Below are 21,061 nucleotides of genomic sequence, written 5' to 3' on the forward strand. Positions count from 1 at the left end.
ATCATGGAAAGATCCTACCATATCTTCAGGGAAAGGAATCTGTTGTTCTTCACAGCTTCTGAAATGAGGAACAGGTTCTGCCTTAATTTTTGACTGTAAAGCGAAGCTGAGTGATGTAAATCTCCTCCTCTCTCAAAGGTGCACACATAATTTTACACATATACTTGGAATAAGTAGGAGAAACATTCAAATTTACAGTTAGTGAGGTTCTGTGGGGTTCAGAGGAAAAATAATGAAGCTGAAGAAAAGGATGATGGATTAGAAAACTTTCCACTGAATGTACTCCTGTATAGAATTGTAATTTTATTAATAGGTGAGGGAGGATAAAATGCATGAAATGGTAGCTAAATGTGTGTAAAGCCATCTACTCCACCCTGGTTTAGAACATCATAAGTATATGAAATTGGCACGCAGCTGAATTGATTGTGCTCAGATATTTACTATACTTTAGCAGTGCTGGCAGAATCCCTTCTAACCAAATGTGCACAACGTGCTTTTATACCACTTTCACAAAGCCTTGAGTTTATAATGACAATTAAAATGCATCTTTTCCAGTAATTACACAAGTTGAATGTGGTCTGTGCTAATAAGCTTTAAGAAAATTTAAATTCCACATTTTAATATAAGAAATCCACTTAATTATAATTAATCTCCAGCTCTACATGTCACCTGTATTAGCATTTATATTCCTCATTGTGTCTGCAATATAATTTTCTGTTTGTTGTTGTGAACATATTTCTGCTTGCAATCTCATGTAGGCCGTGGCTGGCAACCTGCCAAGGATTTAATTTATCTTTGCCTTGTCTTATTTAGCCCACCAGAAGAGAGAGCCAGTGTGAATTGCAAATGTTCTACAGGAAGGGCCAAGGTGACAGCCTGAACAAGCACCAGCTTGTTGTCTTCATCTTCATAATCTTCATAGGAGACTTTTAGAAATCAAGACCTATTTGCCTACCTGTTTCTGGAGGCTGAGTCCTGGCCTGCAAAACTTGCTTCCTCAGCACAAAGACCTTATCCAAGAAGGCAGTGCCCTAAATTCCGCTCTGCTCAACATTTTGAAGAGGGAGCCAGGTAGAAATTATTTCTCTCAGGAATTTTTCTTTTGCTGATTAATTGTTTTCCATACTAGGCTATTATGTTGGTAAAATATTCATGGCCATTATGATGAAAATTGCCAGGAAATTAATTCAATCTTGCTAGCTTTTGATTGTATTTTTTTTTTTCCCAGGACTTTGAAACACTGCTGTGGTTTTGGCTTGTCTCTCTATTCTTGCTTCCCTTTTTCTGTCACACTCAGTAATTGGCCTAATAAAAGGCAGAAACAAGAATTTATTACACCTTGGGCAATACTTTAAACAAACTTTATTTGCTGGAGCAGCACTTTTTATCTACTGGCTGCTGTATATTTTGACATTCCTTCTAAATATTAAATTTGACTATATTTAAAAGTTAAATCTTGGCTTTTTTTGGGTGATTGTTGCTGTTTTTGCAGTTTTTTACGCAGAGTAGTACATATATAAACATATTTTAATGAAGCTTTTGGAGGAGCGATATAAGCTGTGGCTGTATCTACCTTATTACTGCCAGAATCCACAAAAAAGGTATGAATTAAACACTAGCTTCTGTAATGCCTTGTAAATTAGTCTTGGAATAATTTTTATGATGAATTGAGAGAACAAAGATGAGAACTATTCACCTTTTCCTACCTTTTCAAAACCTGGGACTTGGTGAATCGTTCCTCAAACCATGGATGCTTTTTACGTTAAAAATTGTTTGCAAAAATAATGACAGTAGTAAAAATAAAACCAGGTTAGATTGTTATGATGTAATTTCCACTGTTGAGTGTTTTTCTGCCACATACTAGGTCGTTAAATGATCAAATTTTTTTGTCGTTTGCTTGTTTTCTACAAAGGCCTTAAGAAATAGCAGTACATCATCCTGGGACTGTTTATGCAGGAATTTTTATTCTTTGAAATCTTCCAGTGTTAAAGCAACAAGAAAACATTTAGAATGTCCTTTGGTGGAATCTTATTACACTTGTTATATATGTAAACTGATATTCTTTGATGCCAGCACGTTGCTCATACAGAGAAATCTCTGCACAATTAAATGAAAGGAAAAAGAAAAGAACTAAATAAAAAGTAATATTTTTCTCTTATCTGGTTAGAATTAAATACAATAACAAATTGTCTGGTAACACAAATAGGTAATAATACAAAAAATCTACATTATACATTATTTCAAGAAAAATAACTTCATTTGAATACAAAAGGATAAATACACTTTTTGTCCTATAGCCACTCTTGTACAGGAGGTGAACACAGCATCTTACTGATGCCATGCTGCTAAGGTATACAAGGATATGACTGGCTTGAGTTTTATCGAGGGGGCTGTTACACATGTGCATCACTAACATCAGACAAAGAAATCTTTCAACCAACAAGGGTTACAGAGCAACGTTCACTAAAGCACAGGTTGGAAAGGATTCAGGGACTGAAGCAGGCCAATATGGCAGCTTTTACAGATTTCCTTATACCCACAATGCACTGACAGCAAAGAATGCCTTTATTTGGTCGGTCCACATCCCGGGCAGAGCTACGGTCGCACGCCATAGAGGAGTAGCAAATGTTTTATTTAAATCTCTTCCCATTCTGGGGCTGTCAAAGCTGTTCCAGTCCTGTGTGAGCTTTGCAGCTCATGCTGATCAGACAGACTCAAAGGCTGCCAAAATGTCTGGAGTCAGAGGTGAACAGTCTTGACTCAGAGCCCTGTCCATAACTGATTAATATGGCTTAGTTCAGTTAGGCCTTAGTTTGTATGGGGTGAGTTCTTCTTGTTTTTCCTTTTCAGAGTTCGGTAGCATACACTTGGATTTTGTTTTGTTTCCATGTGGCACGTTCATTTCAAGCAGTCTGTGATGCCATCAGCCATACTGAGTCTAGCATATGTGAAGACCAGTTGCTCCTAGTAGAGCAGTCAGCAGTAACAGCGGCCTGTGTGATATTGCCCCCTGGCCAGAGTTCTGGCTGCAGCCACCTGGATCCCTTTCACACTTCATCTTCTCGCACAAAATGCCAGTGTAAGCCGGAGGGCACTGGCATCGCACATTGTTGATGCATGTTCCCCCATTCTGGCAATGCAGTAGCTCATTGTCACACACGTTTGCTGCAAGATAGCAGGGGAGGGAGGGAAAGAAGAGCAGAATAAATAAAAGTCCATCCAGAGGAGAAACTCTGCACAAAAACCAGATATAAAACTCTCCCTCCCCCCTCTTCCTGAGACACGTAAAAAGGGGATGTGTTTTTTTTAAACACTTCAAGTTGGATTTTGTATTTTATCTGCTGTTTTATCTTTTTAGGCTGTAGTCTTGGAGAACCGTAACATTCACTTCAGACCGTGGCCTATAATATATTCATTAATATGAAAAATGATCAATCATGAAATAATATTGATACATACCTTCTGCCACTGTCTGCATTTTTATATTTCCTACCAAACTGGAACTGTAGGTGCATGTGTTATTATTTGAAAGGGGCAAAGTATTTGGAGCTTTTGGAAAGGATGAAGAGTGATTAAAAAAGCAGCGTGGCTTTGCTGAAGTAAAAAGATCTGTATGAGGAGGCGGGGTTTTGTAATCAAGAACTGCATGTGTTAATGATATGAAAAAAATATGCACAAAAGACAAGCACAGGTAGGAAATTCAGCATGCTATTTGATGGGATTATATGGTATATGCATATGGAGATAAAGATACTGTTATTTCAATTAGAGATCAAATATTTCTTCTTAATTAGATTTCTTACTTTGATACAAGTGTAACTGGCATCTTAAAGCTATTTTAGTTATTTATTGTACCTTGATATAATAACTTCAGAAGTCAGATTTGAAAAAAAAGATTAGAAAATGATACAGGCAAAAGTTTTAGAGATGCATAGTGTTATTCTATTTGAAGAACTCACAGCTTTACATCGCTTAACATCAACTGAAATATTTCACTGGGTCGATCTGTAGCTATATGAGGAACATAACTACATAAATGGGTCAATCTGTCTTTTAATTCAGATGACATACTAGTAGAACAGTGATGCCTGTTCTACTCTGCCTTCCACAGCTCTGCCTTCCACAGAACAGGCCATTTTAGTAAAGATCTTGCGCCTACTGTCTAGGCAGATGTAACAGCAAAAACTTTTGCTCTGAGAATTAGGGAAAAGATGACTTGGTTTGGAAGCCTACTCAGCACTTTATGCTGTTCATGCATACCTTAGCCTGGAAATAGCCTAAATAATTCCAAACAGGGAAAATATTGTTAATTTTACTTTAAACATTGCTATCTACTGCTATAAAAAGTTCAGTTTTATAAATGTTAGTGTTTATTTTTAAAAGCAATGCAAATATTAAAAGAACTACATTTGAAACAGTACAACTTCTTAAGTGGTGCAATTCTACATCAATCTGTACAATTCTGCACACCAGCAGCTTTACTGGTAATCTTATCTGTCCTGGTCTGCTTTCAGAAAAAAAAATTTCTCACTCTTGAAGGACGTTCTGAACACCTGCTTTCTCATGTTCTGCTTTCAAGTGGGCCAAATTATAATGCATTTGTTACAAACTCATAAATGTAATTGAGAGAGAAGAGTTGCATAATGTTTTTCAGTGATTCCTTTAGCAAAGATTTTTCCTAAGAGCTGCGGATTTAACATTGTCCAGTTTCTGAATTGTTATGCCAAAATTTCAATATTAGGGTCCAACAAGCAACACGCATTCTTTATGACAACCTATGCCTGAATTTTAACCTTCTGTATATACATTACAAAAAAAAAGTGTTTATATCACATACAAGAAACAGTAAATCACCACCAAATATGTGATGAGATTAACAACCTAGAGAAATATAATAGGCCAAAAAAATTAAGTGTATTTTAAAAGACCATACTTGAGTGACATCTCTTATGACTGAGGCTATGCATCTTTACAGCTGACTCATTTATATTATATGTATTTAGCCATATCAATATACAAAATTGAAATACTTGATCTGATGGTACAGCTACTGAAATCTGCTTGTTCTACATTGCTTATTGCTGGGATGCTTCCTACAGTTCAGGCAATGAAAATGGTGAAATATCTGTCCTATCAATACTGACCGTTGTTTGCCTTGAATTATTGAGTGGAATTAAATAGTTCATTAAATACCACTCTTTAAACAGTAGATGAGATATTTCACTTTGTGTTCAGCATGGAATGTATTATCTGCATTTTCCCAAGTATTCAGTAAAACACATTTATTTTCCAATAGCTTTCCCATTTTTAAACTTACTTGCCAGCTATTAAGACTTGCGTGGCTGAGCTAGCTGTGGGTTTCCTAGCAGTTCTTCATTAATTAGAAGACAGGACATGAAACTGATCACTTAAGAAACAAAACAGAGAGATCTGATTTACTCTGGAGAGCTTTGCAGGCCTTTTTGAAGGATGTTTCTGAGCACAGTCTGCAGATCTGTGCTACTGAGGGAAGCAAAATATTTAAAGTAGAATAAAGCAAAATGTTTAATGGTATTTTTGTAACTCATTGATTTATACTCTAAGCTATGATCCCATTATGGGATCCTTAAAACACTACACAAAGGAGAAAGAATGTACAAAGCCACATGTACAAATAGATGGCTATCTCAAGCTTTTCTGTTCTTGGGGCAACCCCCATAGAATCATAGAATCATAGAATCATAGAATCCTAGGGGTTGGAAGGGACCTCGAAAGATCATCTAGTCCAACCCCCCTGCCAGAGCAGGGTCACCTAGAGTACATCACACAGGAAGGCGTCCAGGTGGGTTTTGAATGTCTCCAGCGAAGGAGACTCCACAACCTCTCTGGGCAGCCTGTTCCAGTGCTCTGTCACTCTTACAGTAAAAAAATTTTTCCTGATATTCATCTTAAACCTCCTATGCTCCAACTTGTATCCATTACTCCTTGTCCTATCACTGGTCATCACCGAAAAAAGCTTAACTCCATCGTCTTGACACTCACCCTCTCACATAACCCCCTCCAAACCAACAACCCTCTGCCGTTAATAAGAGATACTACTATTTTTAAATTAAAATGTAAAAATGTTTCTCAAGTAATCATTAATAAAACATTGAAGACTCTTTTGTAGGAGAAGACCTCTGTAAATGATGATTAAAGATGCCTTGCCACAAGTCACAAAATATTCTTGATTTGTAATTACAATGTTATTAAACTTCGAAATGCAATAAAGAAGGAAAACAATGGGAAAATATCCAGTCTTGCAAACAGTCGTGCAGTTCAAGGGGTAAGTGATGTGCTAGTGTTTCATAGAATTTATATTGGATACTTCATGAAATGTATCAGGAGTAGTATAGTTGTTTGACAAATGTCTACTTTCCTCTTACATAATCAAATCTGAATACATGAAAAATTCTGAGTCTTTTCAAAATTCAACTTTAATACCTTTGCAACTTCTTGAAAGAAAAAAAGGTAGACAACTGTGGCTGATTTAAGTTTGGAAGCAGCAATATAGACACAGTAACACAAAAGGAAGTTCTTCAATCTGTGCTACCTTGAGCACATCATTGTTCAGTTGGCTTATGCTCTACCTGGTTACTGTGCCTGGACAGTTTCAGAGCACGTGCTCTTTGTTTATTGCCTACTGGCTTTTGGCTTTTGGTTTGCCTACAGTACAGAATTTCTTTTAGTGTCCTGTCTTTCCTGAAGACCATCCAAGAGGACAGAAAATACATTTTGTACCTTTCTTTGTGCTACCATAATTTTTGTACAGCTTTCCTACAATAGCTTCTTATTCAGGTGGGTAAGCCACATGAATATGAGAAAGGACAGGCTATTGACTTAAAAATCAGAAATCAGCATATTCAAAAGCCCACCTTTTTTTTGATCTGGGATAGGTGATGATCACTTTCTGCATAAAAATCTAGATTTGTTATTAAATTTTCATTGTTCGTGGGAACAGCATAAAGACCAATAATGATAAAGTCACCAAAAACTTTATATAGAGATCCTTGCTTCCATTCTTGAATTTGGAAGTCTTTCATTTTAAGCAATGTCCTGTACGATCTCTCCCATCACTATTTTTCTTCAGTGTGCTCTTTTTGTGGTATCATTTGTTACAGTCTTCTCTCTCCCTCTCTCTCTTTCTAAAACCACCTCCTTACTTTTCTCCTTTTTGTCCCCCAGATCTTCTGTATTATAGTCCCTGGACAGGTTGGTGGCTTGACAGCTCTGAATATATTACACAGTATTTTGGTCTATTCTAAAGCACTGATCCAAGCTTTGACCCTACTTCTGCTGCAGTGAATTTTCCATAGTGTTTGTCAGTAGTTCATGTGAATGGCACTGCTGAAACCATGAGAATTTTTTGACCTTGAATTCCACCCCTTGTTCCTAACTTTGAAAGCATGCAGGTCTGGTGGCTGAAGAAATTATTCTTGGGTATTTTTTTTTTTTTTTTCCAAAGCACCTGTTTCCTTGGTAATTCTTATCTAGTAAAGAATGTTACTTGAATTCATTTATGAGGAAATTTTCAGCACCCATGCTAACAGAATATTCTGTATCTGCACAAGTAAGTAAAAAAAAAACCAAGCACAGTGAAACCCATGTTTTCAGTAATGATGTTCACAGGTACCTTCAATATATGCAGTGGTTGTCTATATATAGAGAGCTGTGAACAGCACATTGAATTGCCATGAAAAAATTGAGAGGTTTCATCTCACTACATAAATAAGTTCAGTAAATTGAGGCCAAGTGCAAGGACTCAAACAGAATTAGTTTGTATGAATACTTGAAAAATTCTGTAATTAACATGCTTTTTCTAAAAATTTGATAATTTAATAAATGGTAAAAACAATCACAGAAAATGGAAGAAATTGCAGCAACTGTGGAAGCTGGTATGTATGGACATCTACACATACATAAAACAAATATGCACAAGAAAACCTCTGCTGTCATGACAAATAATATTCATATTTTCCCTACAATTTGTCAAGTAGACATTGATGGAATTGAGGAATGCAAAACACTTAGTCTCATTCAAATGCAAAGGTGTAAAATTGTTTCCAGTTGAATCAGAACATAAGTGACCACAATCAAAATATTTTCAAATTGCCAGAGTTAGCAACAACAGATTATTTCCATTAATTGGAAACAATCCTAAAAATACAGTATGTACTTTTTAAGTGTTAAAGACCTCTATGTGGAGCCCCACTGACTCAGGAGACTTTACTTATATAAAGTGTTAGGAATGAGAATATAAGCACATGGGGAAAACTTACAAATAGTCAGGCTTCTTAAATGTTGCAACTCTTGCTGTTACCATTAGTGCTGCAACATGACAGAACCTCGTATCTTTGGATTTTGAGTATCTTAGTTGTTTTTATAACCAGTGGCTAATAACTGACTTGGAAGCTTTGTCACTTAGATTTCTCCTCCTTCCTGTCTTCCAGTTACATCTACTTTTAGATTATTATTAGAATTTAATTTATTGGTACCAGTTACACTGCCAAATGGTTTTTAAATGTTTTGCTACTGCTAGTATATGTGTTACTGTTGATCAGACTTCTCCAGTGGTTTTAAACTACAGACATATCTGATCTGAAAAACAGCTATTGGTTTTTAAAGTGAAGATATTAATAATGATTTGTTTGTTTGAAGTGACACTAATTCAACATTATTTGTAATGGGATGAGTAAAACTATATTAGGATACCATCAAATCAAGACAAGGTAGATGCTTTGATAGCATGAAAAGAAAACTGGTTTGTGCTTATCTACCAAGGCACAGTCTGAAGTTAAGGCAAAATAAATCACTGTAGACAAGTACAAGCCTAAAGCATATCTTACTGTGTCAAAATTACAGTCATAAAATGACAAACATTAATACAAAGATCTCTGGTGCGAAGTTGAAACAATATTGTGATTAATTATATTGCCAACAATACAAGGAAATAAACATTGACCAAGTGAGGGCAGTTTCTAAAGGCAGACACCTCCATCTTGACTTGTCTTAGAAATGCCTGTTAGAAGCACGATTGAAATGACACTTCATTTTTTATCAAACCAGTTTTATTATGTTATCAAGGAGTAAATGAATAGGTGGGTAATGGCAGTGCTGTGTTTGCAGAAAATTTCTGGTAAGATTTTTAGATTGTTTGCCTACATGTAATTTCTGTTCTCTCCGCATAATTCTCACTTCATAGGTAGGCCAGTTCTAATCAAATTGCAGGAAAAGCATTCAGAGTTTCTACAAGAAGATACAGGTACTATTCAGAGTCCTCCCCAGCACACAGCCACAGAATGGATGGTGATTCCTCTCTCCTGTAATCAGGTACTCCTTTATCCGAGCATCCACATGGGTAAGCTTAGTTGATTTACTACTGAAAGTGCAAAATCCTCTACAGAACAAATAACCTCATACTATGGTATAAGGAGAGCAGAGGTAGCAGGTTACTCTGTTACACAGGTTGTGTCTGCTTTCTCATTTTCTGTTTCTGTTCCTCATCTAAAATCCTTGGGTTTAATTAATAAAACATAATGATAAGAAATACATGAAATCTGTCAAAAGGACAAGGGGGAGAACTGAATTTTGGAATTCACATTCTTGCATGATACAGAAGCTACAGTAGCTTTGTCAGAAACAACACAAGATTGCTTGTTAAAATGGCTGTAATAAAATCCAGATTTAGTTATCTAAGAATTATGGTTGAGAATAATACCTTACATTCTTCCTTGATTTCAAGGAATGATTGATTAACCTTTCACTTTTCTGATTTCTTGGTCCCAATTTTATACTGCTACAAAAGAGGATCCTTTCTCTTTATTGCTTTGCTTATGGAGAAGCACCACTGAATTGGTATGACCCTCATCATATTTTAGGATAATCTCAGCAGAGCAATAAGCTACATCATAGCTTTAGTTGCTCAAAAGGGACTACATACCCCTATCATTCATATACCACTTACAAAGCTGTAAGCCGCAGCACCATTATTTCTATCTTCCTGGAGATAAATGAACATTCTTACATGATCTGTCTTCTCTTTCTTAAACTAGAAGAGAAGCAATTTAAACTAGAGGGGTTTTTTTGGTTTTGTTTTGTCTAGTGCCAACAGCAAGGTTGGGGGTTGGATTTAACCACTGTCAATAAAAACTGGCTAAGCACAAAAACTCCTTAGATACCTAAGATGAAGTGGTCATCAAAAGGCCATTTGGAGCATAGGATTTGGTTCTGCCTGCTGTGGGCAGCCTGCTGCCCTCCTGCCTGCAGGCCTTCCATCTGGCACATGGCTCCCCTGCCTGCATTCCGTGTCTGCTCTGGTCCTGTGCAGCTGCGTGACACTTGACAAGGCTCTTGTGGAAGCCCCTAAGTTGTGAGAAAGAGCTTTGAAAAGCCTCACCTCAGGTCTCCACTCAAGCACTCTGCCCACTAGCCTGGGAGTGCATTTGAACTTCAGGCTCTTGCCTGATCCATTTCACCCCTCCATCCTCCTTACCCCCAGCAGTCCCCTCATGGTCTTGGCTTGCCATCTCCTTGAGAAGACACCAGCTGCCATTGCTCCTTACCAGTGGCACTAGACACCTACAGTCAGGCAGTTCAGTCCTTTCCAAAAAGCTAGAGGGATGGCTTTGCTGGAACAGCAGCATTTCCAGCTTCATGCCTGACTACAGTAATTTCTTAGAAGTTCCCAAGAACTATGAAACAGAGCTGCAACAAGTCCTGCTTTTACAAAGCCCAAAAAGGCAGAAGAAAGCCTGGGCAGCAAACAAAAGCAGAAGCATACAAAGGTCAGCAATTCTAATACAGGATCATGAATTATATAAAAGGCTGAATGTTCCTGCATATTTAGCTGCTAAGATATTTGACTTGAAATAAAATTTTGGACACAAAAGAATGCAAATATTTTCTATTTGTTTAGAAAGACAAAAGTTTATCTCCCTGCTGTTCTTCCCAACAAATGCTGTGTTGAAGACTTTCAAAACCCATCAGATAGTCCTACATGCTTACACATTCACTACTTTATTTGGCAGCAAAACCAGAGAAGATAGTCACAACTGAAAGTATTTCTTAATTATTTAGGGGATTAAAATTATTCTAATAATTATTTTCCTATTTTTCTTTAGAGAAGGAAAGAGAGAGAGAATGTGTTGGTTGCTTTTATTAATAAAGACATTAATTCCACAATAGTTCTAGTCTAAGGACAAATATTGGATGTATTGGTATTCCTCAAAATATCTGCATGGCCCTGGATCCTGAAGTTCTTAGTAGAAAAAACCTAAAAATTATTTCAGAGAGCTGCTGAGTGAGAACTTTCACATTAAATTGTAGCCTTATGTTATTTAATGTCAGTATTTAAAAAACAAACAAACAACAATTATACTGTCCCTAATGTTTTGCTCCACCAATACATGATACATTTGTGCATGTGTGTGTATTCTCTGGTAATCTGAGCAAAAGTGTTTGAGATGTGTATGATAAAGAAGAGGAGACTAATGAGTTATTTGAAGTTATTTTTATTGCACAAGGCCACATAATTGTTCTAGCTTAGTAACGCATGTCCTTGTTTTTGTGTTAAGAAAGAGCTACATGTTTAATAATCAGTTTAGTATCAGATGAAGTGAAGCTGGTTCTGCAAATTTTATTTTACAATACTTGCTTTGTATAGCAAACGTAGAAAAATTCTTTGAAGTAAAAATAATATTGCATTATAATAGCTAATTTTTTTAAGTAGTCTCGGTTATTTTTTACACAGAAGATGCTTTATTCATGTCATGGTAAATTTTTTAACGTTGCTGTTCTAAAATTATTTGTGATCTAAAATAATTTGAATGTTGCAAGCTCTTCTTGCAGCTTTGGCTCAAAGTCAATTGCATGGGCATTTTGAAAAATTAGTAACAAAATTTGCTGGAAATACATTATGATCAACTTCTAAATGATATAAAATAATATTTTTAATGGAAACATCAGTAATCTCTAATTACATAATTGTAAATATTAAGGATATTAAAATGGAATGGGTATGTAACAAAAAAGGGAGTCACACGTGTGTGTGACTTAAAATCAGCTATGTTAGAGTGACCACAAGTTTATGTTTATATATCATTGTGTTCCTCTCATGTACATTTTTTAAAACAGAGAGATTTGAGATCTCAGGATAATACTCTACTATAGCAAACTAAAACACCAATGTGCAAAAGTACACAGCATAGAAACTCTCAGTTTATGTAAACATGAGTTACAATGCAAAGGCAAAATAATTTAGTTTCTGCAAAACATATGAAATGTGAGAGATTTTTGTTGTTGTTGTTAAAGCAGCAACCCTGGGAATCAGGACATCATCTCTCATAGTCTACATTGATTTACTGTTTTGAATGTGGATTAAGTGCTTCAGGGTGCTTTTGTTGAGCTAGCTCTAGAATAGGGATAAAAACACTGCCCTGTAAATGTCTCAAAGCTCTTCAGAGTAAGAGTTGTTATTGCCAGTGACCAATGTAGAAAAGCTGATGCCAAGGAAAGTCAAACTATTTGCCTGTGCTAACAAAAGAAGGGAATAAAAGCAGGTTCTCTGAATTCCAGTTCTATTTACTAGATTGTACTGTTCATCAAATAAATGCAGCAGCAGAGTTGATTAATGTTTCCAAGGGAGTTTGGAGACCTTCAGCTAGAAAAAGGCTTATAAATGATGAAGTTTAAGAAAAGGAATATGCAATCTTATCCGCTTAAGTGTCATGTGCATTTTCTTAAATTATTTAAATATTCTGCCAATTAGAAAGATGACTCTCATGTATGTCTTTTTCTAATCTCACCAGTTGGAACTTTATCAGCTTCATATTCATCTATAGGGAACACGGTAAAGACTCGCAAATGTTTTTTATCCCCTCTGCTTTATCTTGGCCTTTAAACATATTATCCATTATTGTCTATTTTAATTATTACAGTAAAATTAAAAATTACACTCAACAGGCAGCTTCTTATATAATAATTAATTTCTGAGATATGCTGGATGATAATATGCTCTCCTGTAAGAGGGATTTTAATTGGTGTAATGCTTTAGTTTCCTACTTTTTTCATCAGCATATCAATAAGATGACTCAAACAGCTTATATGTAGCACTCGGCAAAAATGAGAACTAATAAATTAATGTATCAAATAATCAAAGCTATTAGCTGCTTCACCATTGCTTCCATCAACAATACTTACTGCTACACACAGAACTGCTCTAGGTATCATTGTGCATTTGTCTTCATGACAGAGCTGCCATTAGATGGGACAACACAGATATTAGATGCTCATTTTCCAACACAGTCTTCATCAGGAACACTAGTTTTTATGTATTGTGCTATGCAAGTCTAACCAATGTGATAGATTTAGACAGTGTTTTAGCTGAAAACACTTTTTAAGCTGACTTAGAGTATCACATCATTCAGCAAAAATACCCAAAAGATGCTCACACCAAAACACAAAATAACTGTCTTTAACTGCATTGCCCCATAACACACTTTCAAAGGCTCTGATTATTTATTTGTATTTTCAAAAATGATCTTTTTTTCTTTTTTTTTTTTTAAGTATGTAGTTAGAATTCAGTATTGCACATTGACCAATACAGATAAAGACTGCATATAGGCAATCAACATTTTTTTCATATTATTAATATACAGGCTACCACTACTAAGTTATTGCAATAGTAACAGGATTACATTAATCTCATTTTAGCAACTCTACAGTTTTGCTACAATGTAGAAAACATCTGAATGACAATAGACTGGCATTGACTTAGAAAGAGAGCACTCAATGTGTGCATTTGGGTATGTGTTTGAAAAGTTCTTTCCACACACATATGAACTAAAGACAATGCCTCTAAATATGGATGTTGATATTGCTTACTATGAAACAACATTAAGACAATTCAAGATATTAAAAAGTCCAGAGTTAAAAGGCTCTCATGAGTAAAGAACTTTCCCTCTGTGCTTTATATGGCTCTTGCATTACTTTTGACATGCTAATTAACATACTTACATTTCTATTTATCAATCCTGATGCACAAAGGTGTTAAAATTTAATTATTAGTAAAGACTGAAATAAGCTGAGATCCTCAAGGAATAGATAACTGTAAAATATTATTTCACTTCAAAGTACTTGCTTTATATAAAATTATTTTTGCAATTTTTAGGTTGTCAAGCCATGCAAGAGTTGAAAAAATAAGAAAGATATCTCCATTAATCTATACACAAGCAAAATCAATGTATCTATAATGAGTGTGTTATATTTTTCCAGAGATATATTGTATAAATATCCTGAAACTTCATGATGAAAAAAAATAACTGCATTTCTCAAAAAGTCTTTTACTTGCACATAAGACTGAAAAGCCAAAGACCTTGGTCATTTTCTTACGCTCCTAAGAAGCTGTTCATATAACAATGTTACTAACTCATAGCCTTGGGTTAGAGTGAGTGTCACACAAGAAATCCTCAATTTTTATGCAAATGGACTTCTGGAATACTGTATGTTCTTTTAAAACATAATGTCCACATTTATTTTAAAACCTTCTGTGCAACTACATTTCTTTGTAGAACTGTCAGAGAAAAAGTAAACAGATTTCTGCTGACCTGAATTTGGATGGTGAGGCTGTTTTTCCTGACAAATTTCTCTTTGGGTCCAGTGCTGCCCTCTGCCCCCAGCTATCCCCCTTGCATCCCCTGACCTTACATAAATGGAACCCCCACAATTCCTGTCTTATGTTTGACCTTCTCTTTCAGCAGCCTTGACAGCAACAAGAATGGAAATCTGACTTGACCAGTCACACGTTCTCCAGAAGTGTGTACTCCTTCCATTGCCTACAATGGTGGGAGATGGTGTTTGCTGCATGCCCGTGTAGAGTGCCAGCCGAAGGGTGCACATGATACTGGAGGATGAGAAAAGGCTGCAATTCCAGGTAGGATGACTTTTTTTGTAGGAGTAGTCTACGCCTGAACCCTTGTGTCAAACACTGAGGCTGAACACCAAGTCTCCGGCTCCATGAAGCCACGTGGCAAGCTTGGCTAGCCAGCATGTAAGGACAAGCTCTGCACAGACATCCTGCCTGGGGCAGGAGAGACTCCAGCATGGTTCCTGCTCAGGTATGAAGTGCAGGCCCAGTGAAGTGGTAACATGGCAGATCTGAGTGGGATGAGGGTTTTCTGAAGACTGCAGGGAAGCTACAGAATGAGTAGCTGTTAGACTAAAAGAGAAAGATGAGTGCTAAAGGGAAGTGGTTGGAACTGGAACAGAGGATTTTGTGCCCAAACCAGGATGGGTGGGAGGAGGTGAGGGAGGTGCTCGGCATGGCTGGCTCAATGTTTTGTATTTGCAGAACAGTCAAGGTCTTCTAATGGTGCAGAGCAGCGTGGGCTGCAGCATCATCACTAAGTTGTCATGTTGCTACTGAATAAAAGAGAAGATATAACTGGAGTATGCTTTTCTAAGCATCTTTTCAGTTGTGCTTTAAATCAGTAATGGTTTTGCATGAACTGGCAAAGCTCTCAGGTTGTTGAAGAAAAATTACAGCAGTATATAGCTTTATTTTGATAGGTGGTGTAAATCTTGACCCAAATTTTCAAACCTTTGCAATAGTTATGCTGTGTACGTGCAGCCTTTCCTGATTCTCCCCAGTTGTGTACCTAATGGTACGTATGCATACATAATGTTAGGACTTTCAAAACATCTGGGTCAATTTTTTGAGATATTTGTGTTGGAATACACTGTTGTAATCTGTCTGTAAAGACAAGTGGAATAGGATGCTTGTTCTGAGAACCTTGCAGAAGCTTCCTTGCAGAGAGCTGCATAATGTCAACCTAATGAGCTGATTTAAGGATGCTGTGTTTGCCCTCAATATTAATTTCCTTGCACTAACAGCCCCAGTTTAAATCTCATTGTGGGATTCTTCTGTTCTTGAAATCAGTAGGAAGCAAGCCAATTTCTTGAACCTTTTGAGAGTAACTTGTTCTCCTTGACGCTAGTCAGTGCTTATTGCCTCCCTCTCAAAGTGCTGCTTCAGCTCCATAAAGAAAGAGCTACGTGTGGTGAAACTCTTTACTCTCCTTGGAAATGAAATTCTCAACTCTTCAAAGTAAGAGTCCTATTTCAAGGATCTTCTGGCTTAAAAGGGCAGTTCATTTTCCATTTAAAGTATGTACAACACTCAGATCTCAGTGATGCAGCATCTCATCAACAGAACACCCTGCTGAACTGTCTCCTATGGACAGCTATTTCTATCCTGAGGATAGTAGAGGATAATCCTGCAATTTGTCAGCATATACGGGGACTGGTTAGTGTATGTAGGTAGCAAAGTTGATAGCTCTTTTGATTGTAGCCCTTGTGTATCCCTGACCTATAGCTGATTGGTTATTTCTTAAGGCTGACCTAAATAACTATTCAACGGAGAATTCCTGCTCCAAAGAGATTATGGTTGAGCTCCTTATAACCTAGCAGTTTTGAAGTGCAAGAATAGATTCTTGGTTCCATTGGAAAGCCTTCAGATTTAAGCAGGAAATAAAATAAGAACAGAGGCTAGCCACGTAGGTGTTGTATAAAGATAAGAATGTCTTTGGCTGTTCAGAGATGCTCAATATACAGCTCAGCCACTGGCTCCATAAGCTGACTATTGTTATGCTTTATTCTTTGTATGTCTGGAAAATATACAGGTTTCATAAATGTCTGAAAAGTGTGCAAGTTTTGGAAAGTTTCTCCACTTAGTCTCTAGAAAGGGAATGAAGTAGGTTAATTCATCTGCAAACAGAAGTGCAAATCAAAATATTCTCTAGATTCAGCCAGTGGCACCAGTGCTGTTGTTACTCCATGGTTTTCTACTTCCATCTGAATAAAAAGATAGGTAGTAATTGAAAAAAAAAAAACAGCATATAAAGAAGTTTTTGTCTAAGCTGTAGTTATAATAATATAAAATATTTTTGGGCATAATGCTTTAATAATTTAGGACCCGAGCTGTATATTGAAATCAGTGATGTTAATGTTCACAATCTGTTTAATATAATTATTTCAAGTTGATTTCAGTTATACGTAATCTTCTATAGACATTAATTACCAACAACTGAATTATGATCAAACTCCCTTTCCCCTTTTTACTGTAGAAATCTTGAAACTTTATAGGTAAAATTTTACTAACAATTTACTTATTCACTTTAGAAGCCAAGATATTTATAATGGACTTGACTTGGCTTCCATGAAACTTCTCTTCTAATGATTTTTGCTATTGACTGTGGTCCAATGTGAGAAAAAAATGAATTTGTTGATTACAAACTCCTATCTCAAAATTGTGCAGGGATGAAAGAAATGGAAAGAACAATGCTGTTGATGTTTTACAGAACATTGTGGCTTTTTATGAGCTATCAGTCCCCTCTAAATATTTGCTGGCTGAGTCCTGTAAAGCTGTAGTCACTTTCAACGCTGAAATATGAATATATGAATAGCTTGACTAAAACTTCTGCTGTAAAGAGTAGTAGTCAAGCATCTTACAAAAAGCTGGACTGACATATATCAGATCAAGCATTTGTTCCTGATTTTATTGTACCCATATTCTTTGTCAAAATATTTACTTGCACTCTTAACTTTCAGATTAAATTGAAATTACTAGAAGGTTTATTACATTTTTTACTATTTCCTGTGATTTTACTTACTTAATTGCCAAGATGGGCTTGGTTAACTATAAGAAGGGGCTGTTGCAGATGTGATTTTTATAAAGAACTCCAAGGAGATTTTGAGGTACTAATGACTGCCAAGTAAAACTTCTGCCGCAAGCAAGTTGATGGCAATTATAATGAAGAATAGAATTAGCAGATAGATGAATGAACATGATGAAAACAAAAGAGGGAAATAATGATTTACAAACCTAGTAGATTATTTTTTTAAGCAATCAGTAAGCATATGGGTGCAATGATCAAGTTGATGATGTATCTGAAAAGTGTTTTAGTTAACAGCTCAGATCTTGGAAGTTCTTGATTATTTTCACAAATTAATTGCTGAAGTACTCAACCTTTTGATACTAAATAACTACTTTAGTTCAACTACATTTCTTTAAAACCTCCAGTCTGATGGGATTTTTCTTCCATCTCTACAGATTACTCAAACAAATTCTGTCAATGAGTGAAGGCATCTAAAATCTTTTGGAAAATACTTCAAATAGTAGTAGTATGTAATTAAAAGCCTTGAGTTCATCAGATGTGAAATATTACAACACTCAGCTCTGTAGAAATACAAACCTGAAGTTAGAAATGCTGATTGCTTTAAATTACATCCTTTCAGCATGTTCAAATTCAGAGCAGAAACACACCTTAGTATCAGGTGTGCCCCTGTACCTAGAATAATTCTGAAATACATAAAAAGTAGAAGCTAGTCTTTTAAATTTTAAATGTACAGGTAGACTGAATTTTGATACTAGTTCTATGACATCCATTTATTAATGCGTAATGTCAAAAGACTTTTTTTACTTCAAATAACACTGAGTGGGCTTAGCTTCTGATAGGGGAGGCAGTCAGCATCTTGGACCCTGTCAACTCCTTCTAAACTTAACTTTTGCTTTCAAATTGCCATCACTGTGAATAAAGATGTCTTGGGAGAGTTGCATTTGCATATGTGCAAATGACATTAAAAAAATAACTACTGAGGGATTAATAATCAGCATGTGCTGCTGTCAGTTGCATTCATAGAATCATAGAACTATTCAGGTTGGAAAAGACCCTTGGGATCACTGAGTCCAACCATCAATCCTACTTTACAAAGTCCTCCCCTAAACCATATCCACCAACACCACATCCAAACGACCCTTAAACACATCCAGGGATGGTGACTCAACCACCTCGCTAAGCAGCCTGTTCCAGTGTCTAACCACTCTGTGAAAAAAAATTTTCCTAATGTCTAGTCTAAACCTCCCCTGTTGCAGCTTGAAGCCCTTCCCTCTTGTTCTATTGCTAATTACCTGTGAGAAGAGATCAGCATCAACCTCTCTACAATGACCTTTCAGACTGATGAGGTCTCCCCTCAGCCTCCTCTTCCTCAAACTAAACATTCCCACCTCCTTCAAGTGTTCTTCATAAGATTTATTCTCTAGGCCCTTCACCAGCTTTGTTGCCCTCCTCTGTACTCACTCCAGCACCTCGATATCTCTCTTGAATTGAGGTGCCCAAAACTGGACACAACACTCCAGGTGTGGCCTCACCAGTGCTGAGTACAAGGGGACAAGCACCTCTCTACTTCTGCTGGTCACACTATTTCTAACACAGGCCAGGATGCCATTGGCTTTCTTGGCCACCTGGGCACACTGCTGGCTCATATTCAGCCGCTTGTCAATTAGAACCCCCAGGTCCCTTTCTGCCACTTTTCAGCCACACTTTCCCAGGCCTGGAGCGCTGCCTGGGGTTGTTGTGGCCCAAGTGCAGGACCTGGCACTTGGCCTTGGTGAAGCCCAGACCATGAACATTAGCCCAACCACCTGATCTATCCAAGTCTCTCTGCAGAGCCTCCCTATCCTCAGGCAGATCAACACTCCTACCTAGCTTGGTGTCATGTGCAAACTTACTGATAATACTCTCTATGTCCTTATCAAGATCATCAATAAAGATGTTAAACAGAAACAGTCCCAACACTGAGCCCTGAGGAACACCACTTGTGACTGGCCCCAGCTGGATTTGACTCCATTGACCACCACTCTTTGGGCCCAACTGTCCAGCCAGTGCTTGATTCAACAGATTGTGTGCTCATCCAGGCCATGAGCAGCCAGTTTTTTTTGTAAGAGTTCTATGGGTAACTGTGTCAAATGTTTTTTGCAGGTCCAGATAGACAATATTCACAGCCTTTCCCTCATCCAATAATTGGGTCATCAGGTCATAAAAGGAGATATCAAGATAGGCAGTGTTGACTGTCTTTAATTTCCTCAGGTCAGTAGTTTTTATCTGCAGTTAAAGAGGATGGTGATTATTTTACTTAGTCCTGAATAATGCTTTTAAGCCCCTTCATAAAAACATCCCATCTGGGTGTGTCTGTGGTGCTACTGATCTCTTTTTCTGTCCTCATAAAAAGCCAGCGAGCAGGCAAAAACTACATAGAAGTTATGGCCACCAAGCAGGCTTAAAAGAAAATTGTGAGAGATTTTTCAGAGGAAAAGCAGTCCTGCTCATCACTGTTCAAATGAACATTTAATAATTCATAACAACTGAGTTACAAGTTTCCCCTTCAATACTTTCCCAAATGTGAATAGATTAAACAGTAATTGCTATCAAGCTTTATGTTCTATTTCATGTACCTAATAAAAGTTTATCTAGTGGAGTTACTTTGCATCTTTTTGATCTATTCCTAACCGACTGCAATATACTATATTAAAATATTTATCATTGTGTTATCAAATATTAACAATTTTAAAATAATCTGACTAAAGAAAACAAATAATGCTACTTGTTTAATTTTTCATGAATATACTAATATTTAGTTGTTCAGAACTATTCCATGATACAGCACCAAAAATACTGATGACCCTAGAAATTATATTGTCTTTTAAAATTGGGTTGCTTTGTAATGACTCCACTCACATCTGTCACCACTATTCATTTTGGCTCTGCATACAGAATCTGAGTTTTGCTGTCTCTAAAAATCATTATTCTGCTTCAGTAGAAGAGAATCTTGGACTTTGTTTGTTTGCTTTTTGTTTGTTTTTGTTTTATTTTTTTTTTCCTGCAGGTTAGTGCAGTTTTGAATTATTATTGTGAAAGTTTAGAACCTTTTTTTTAAGGACAAAATTATTGGGAAGGTTCCCTAATGATCCACTTGCTCATTCATCTGAAATTATGTGGCTTTGTCTGGTAAAAATACCAGCACCATACTAGACTATAATGTGAAAGATCTAACGATGGAAAGAGGAAAATACTGATCCCACAGATGTGCTACAGTTGCATGGCAGCCTGGTCCAGCTGAACTGCTGGCTGCCAGGGTCATATCACTCCCAGCTGAGTGGGTTATGCTCTCCCAGGGTGCTCCTGCTTGCTCATCCTATTGTGGATTTGTA

The 21,061-nt window shown here is 36.7% G+C and overlaps 1 protein-coding gene across 5 annotated transcripts in view; it reads right to left on the reverse strand.

Moving 5' to 3' along the window:
• Positions 1 to 1,943: 1,943 nt before the first annotated feature.
• Positions 1,944 to 21,061, reverse strand: part of NTNG1 (netrin G1) — a 150,129-nt gene continuing 131,011 nt past the window's right edge. For all 5 annotated transcript variants that reach the window (XM_051624598.1, XM_051624596.1, XM_051624595.1 and 2 more), the window contains one exon: positions 1,944 to 3,165. In XM_051624598.1, the coding sequence (XP_051480558.1) occupies positions 2,939 to 3,165 (227 nt within the window). In that variant the 3' untranslated portion in view covers positions 1,944 to 2,938. The remainder of the gene's footprint in view (positions 3,166 to 21,061) is intronic.

This window comes from Apus apus, chromosome 7 (assembly GCF_020740795.1).
Source record: "Apus apus isolate bApuApu2 chromosome 7, bApuApu2.pri.cur, whole genome shotgun sequence".
NCBI lineage: Eukaryota > Metazoa > Chordata > Aves > Apodiformes > Apodidae > Apus > Apus apus.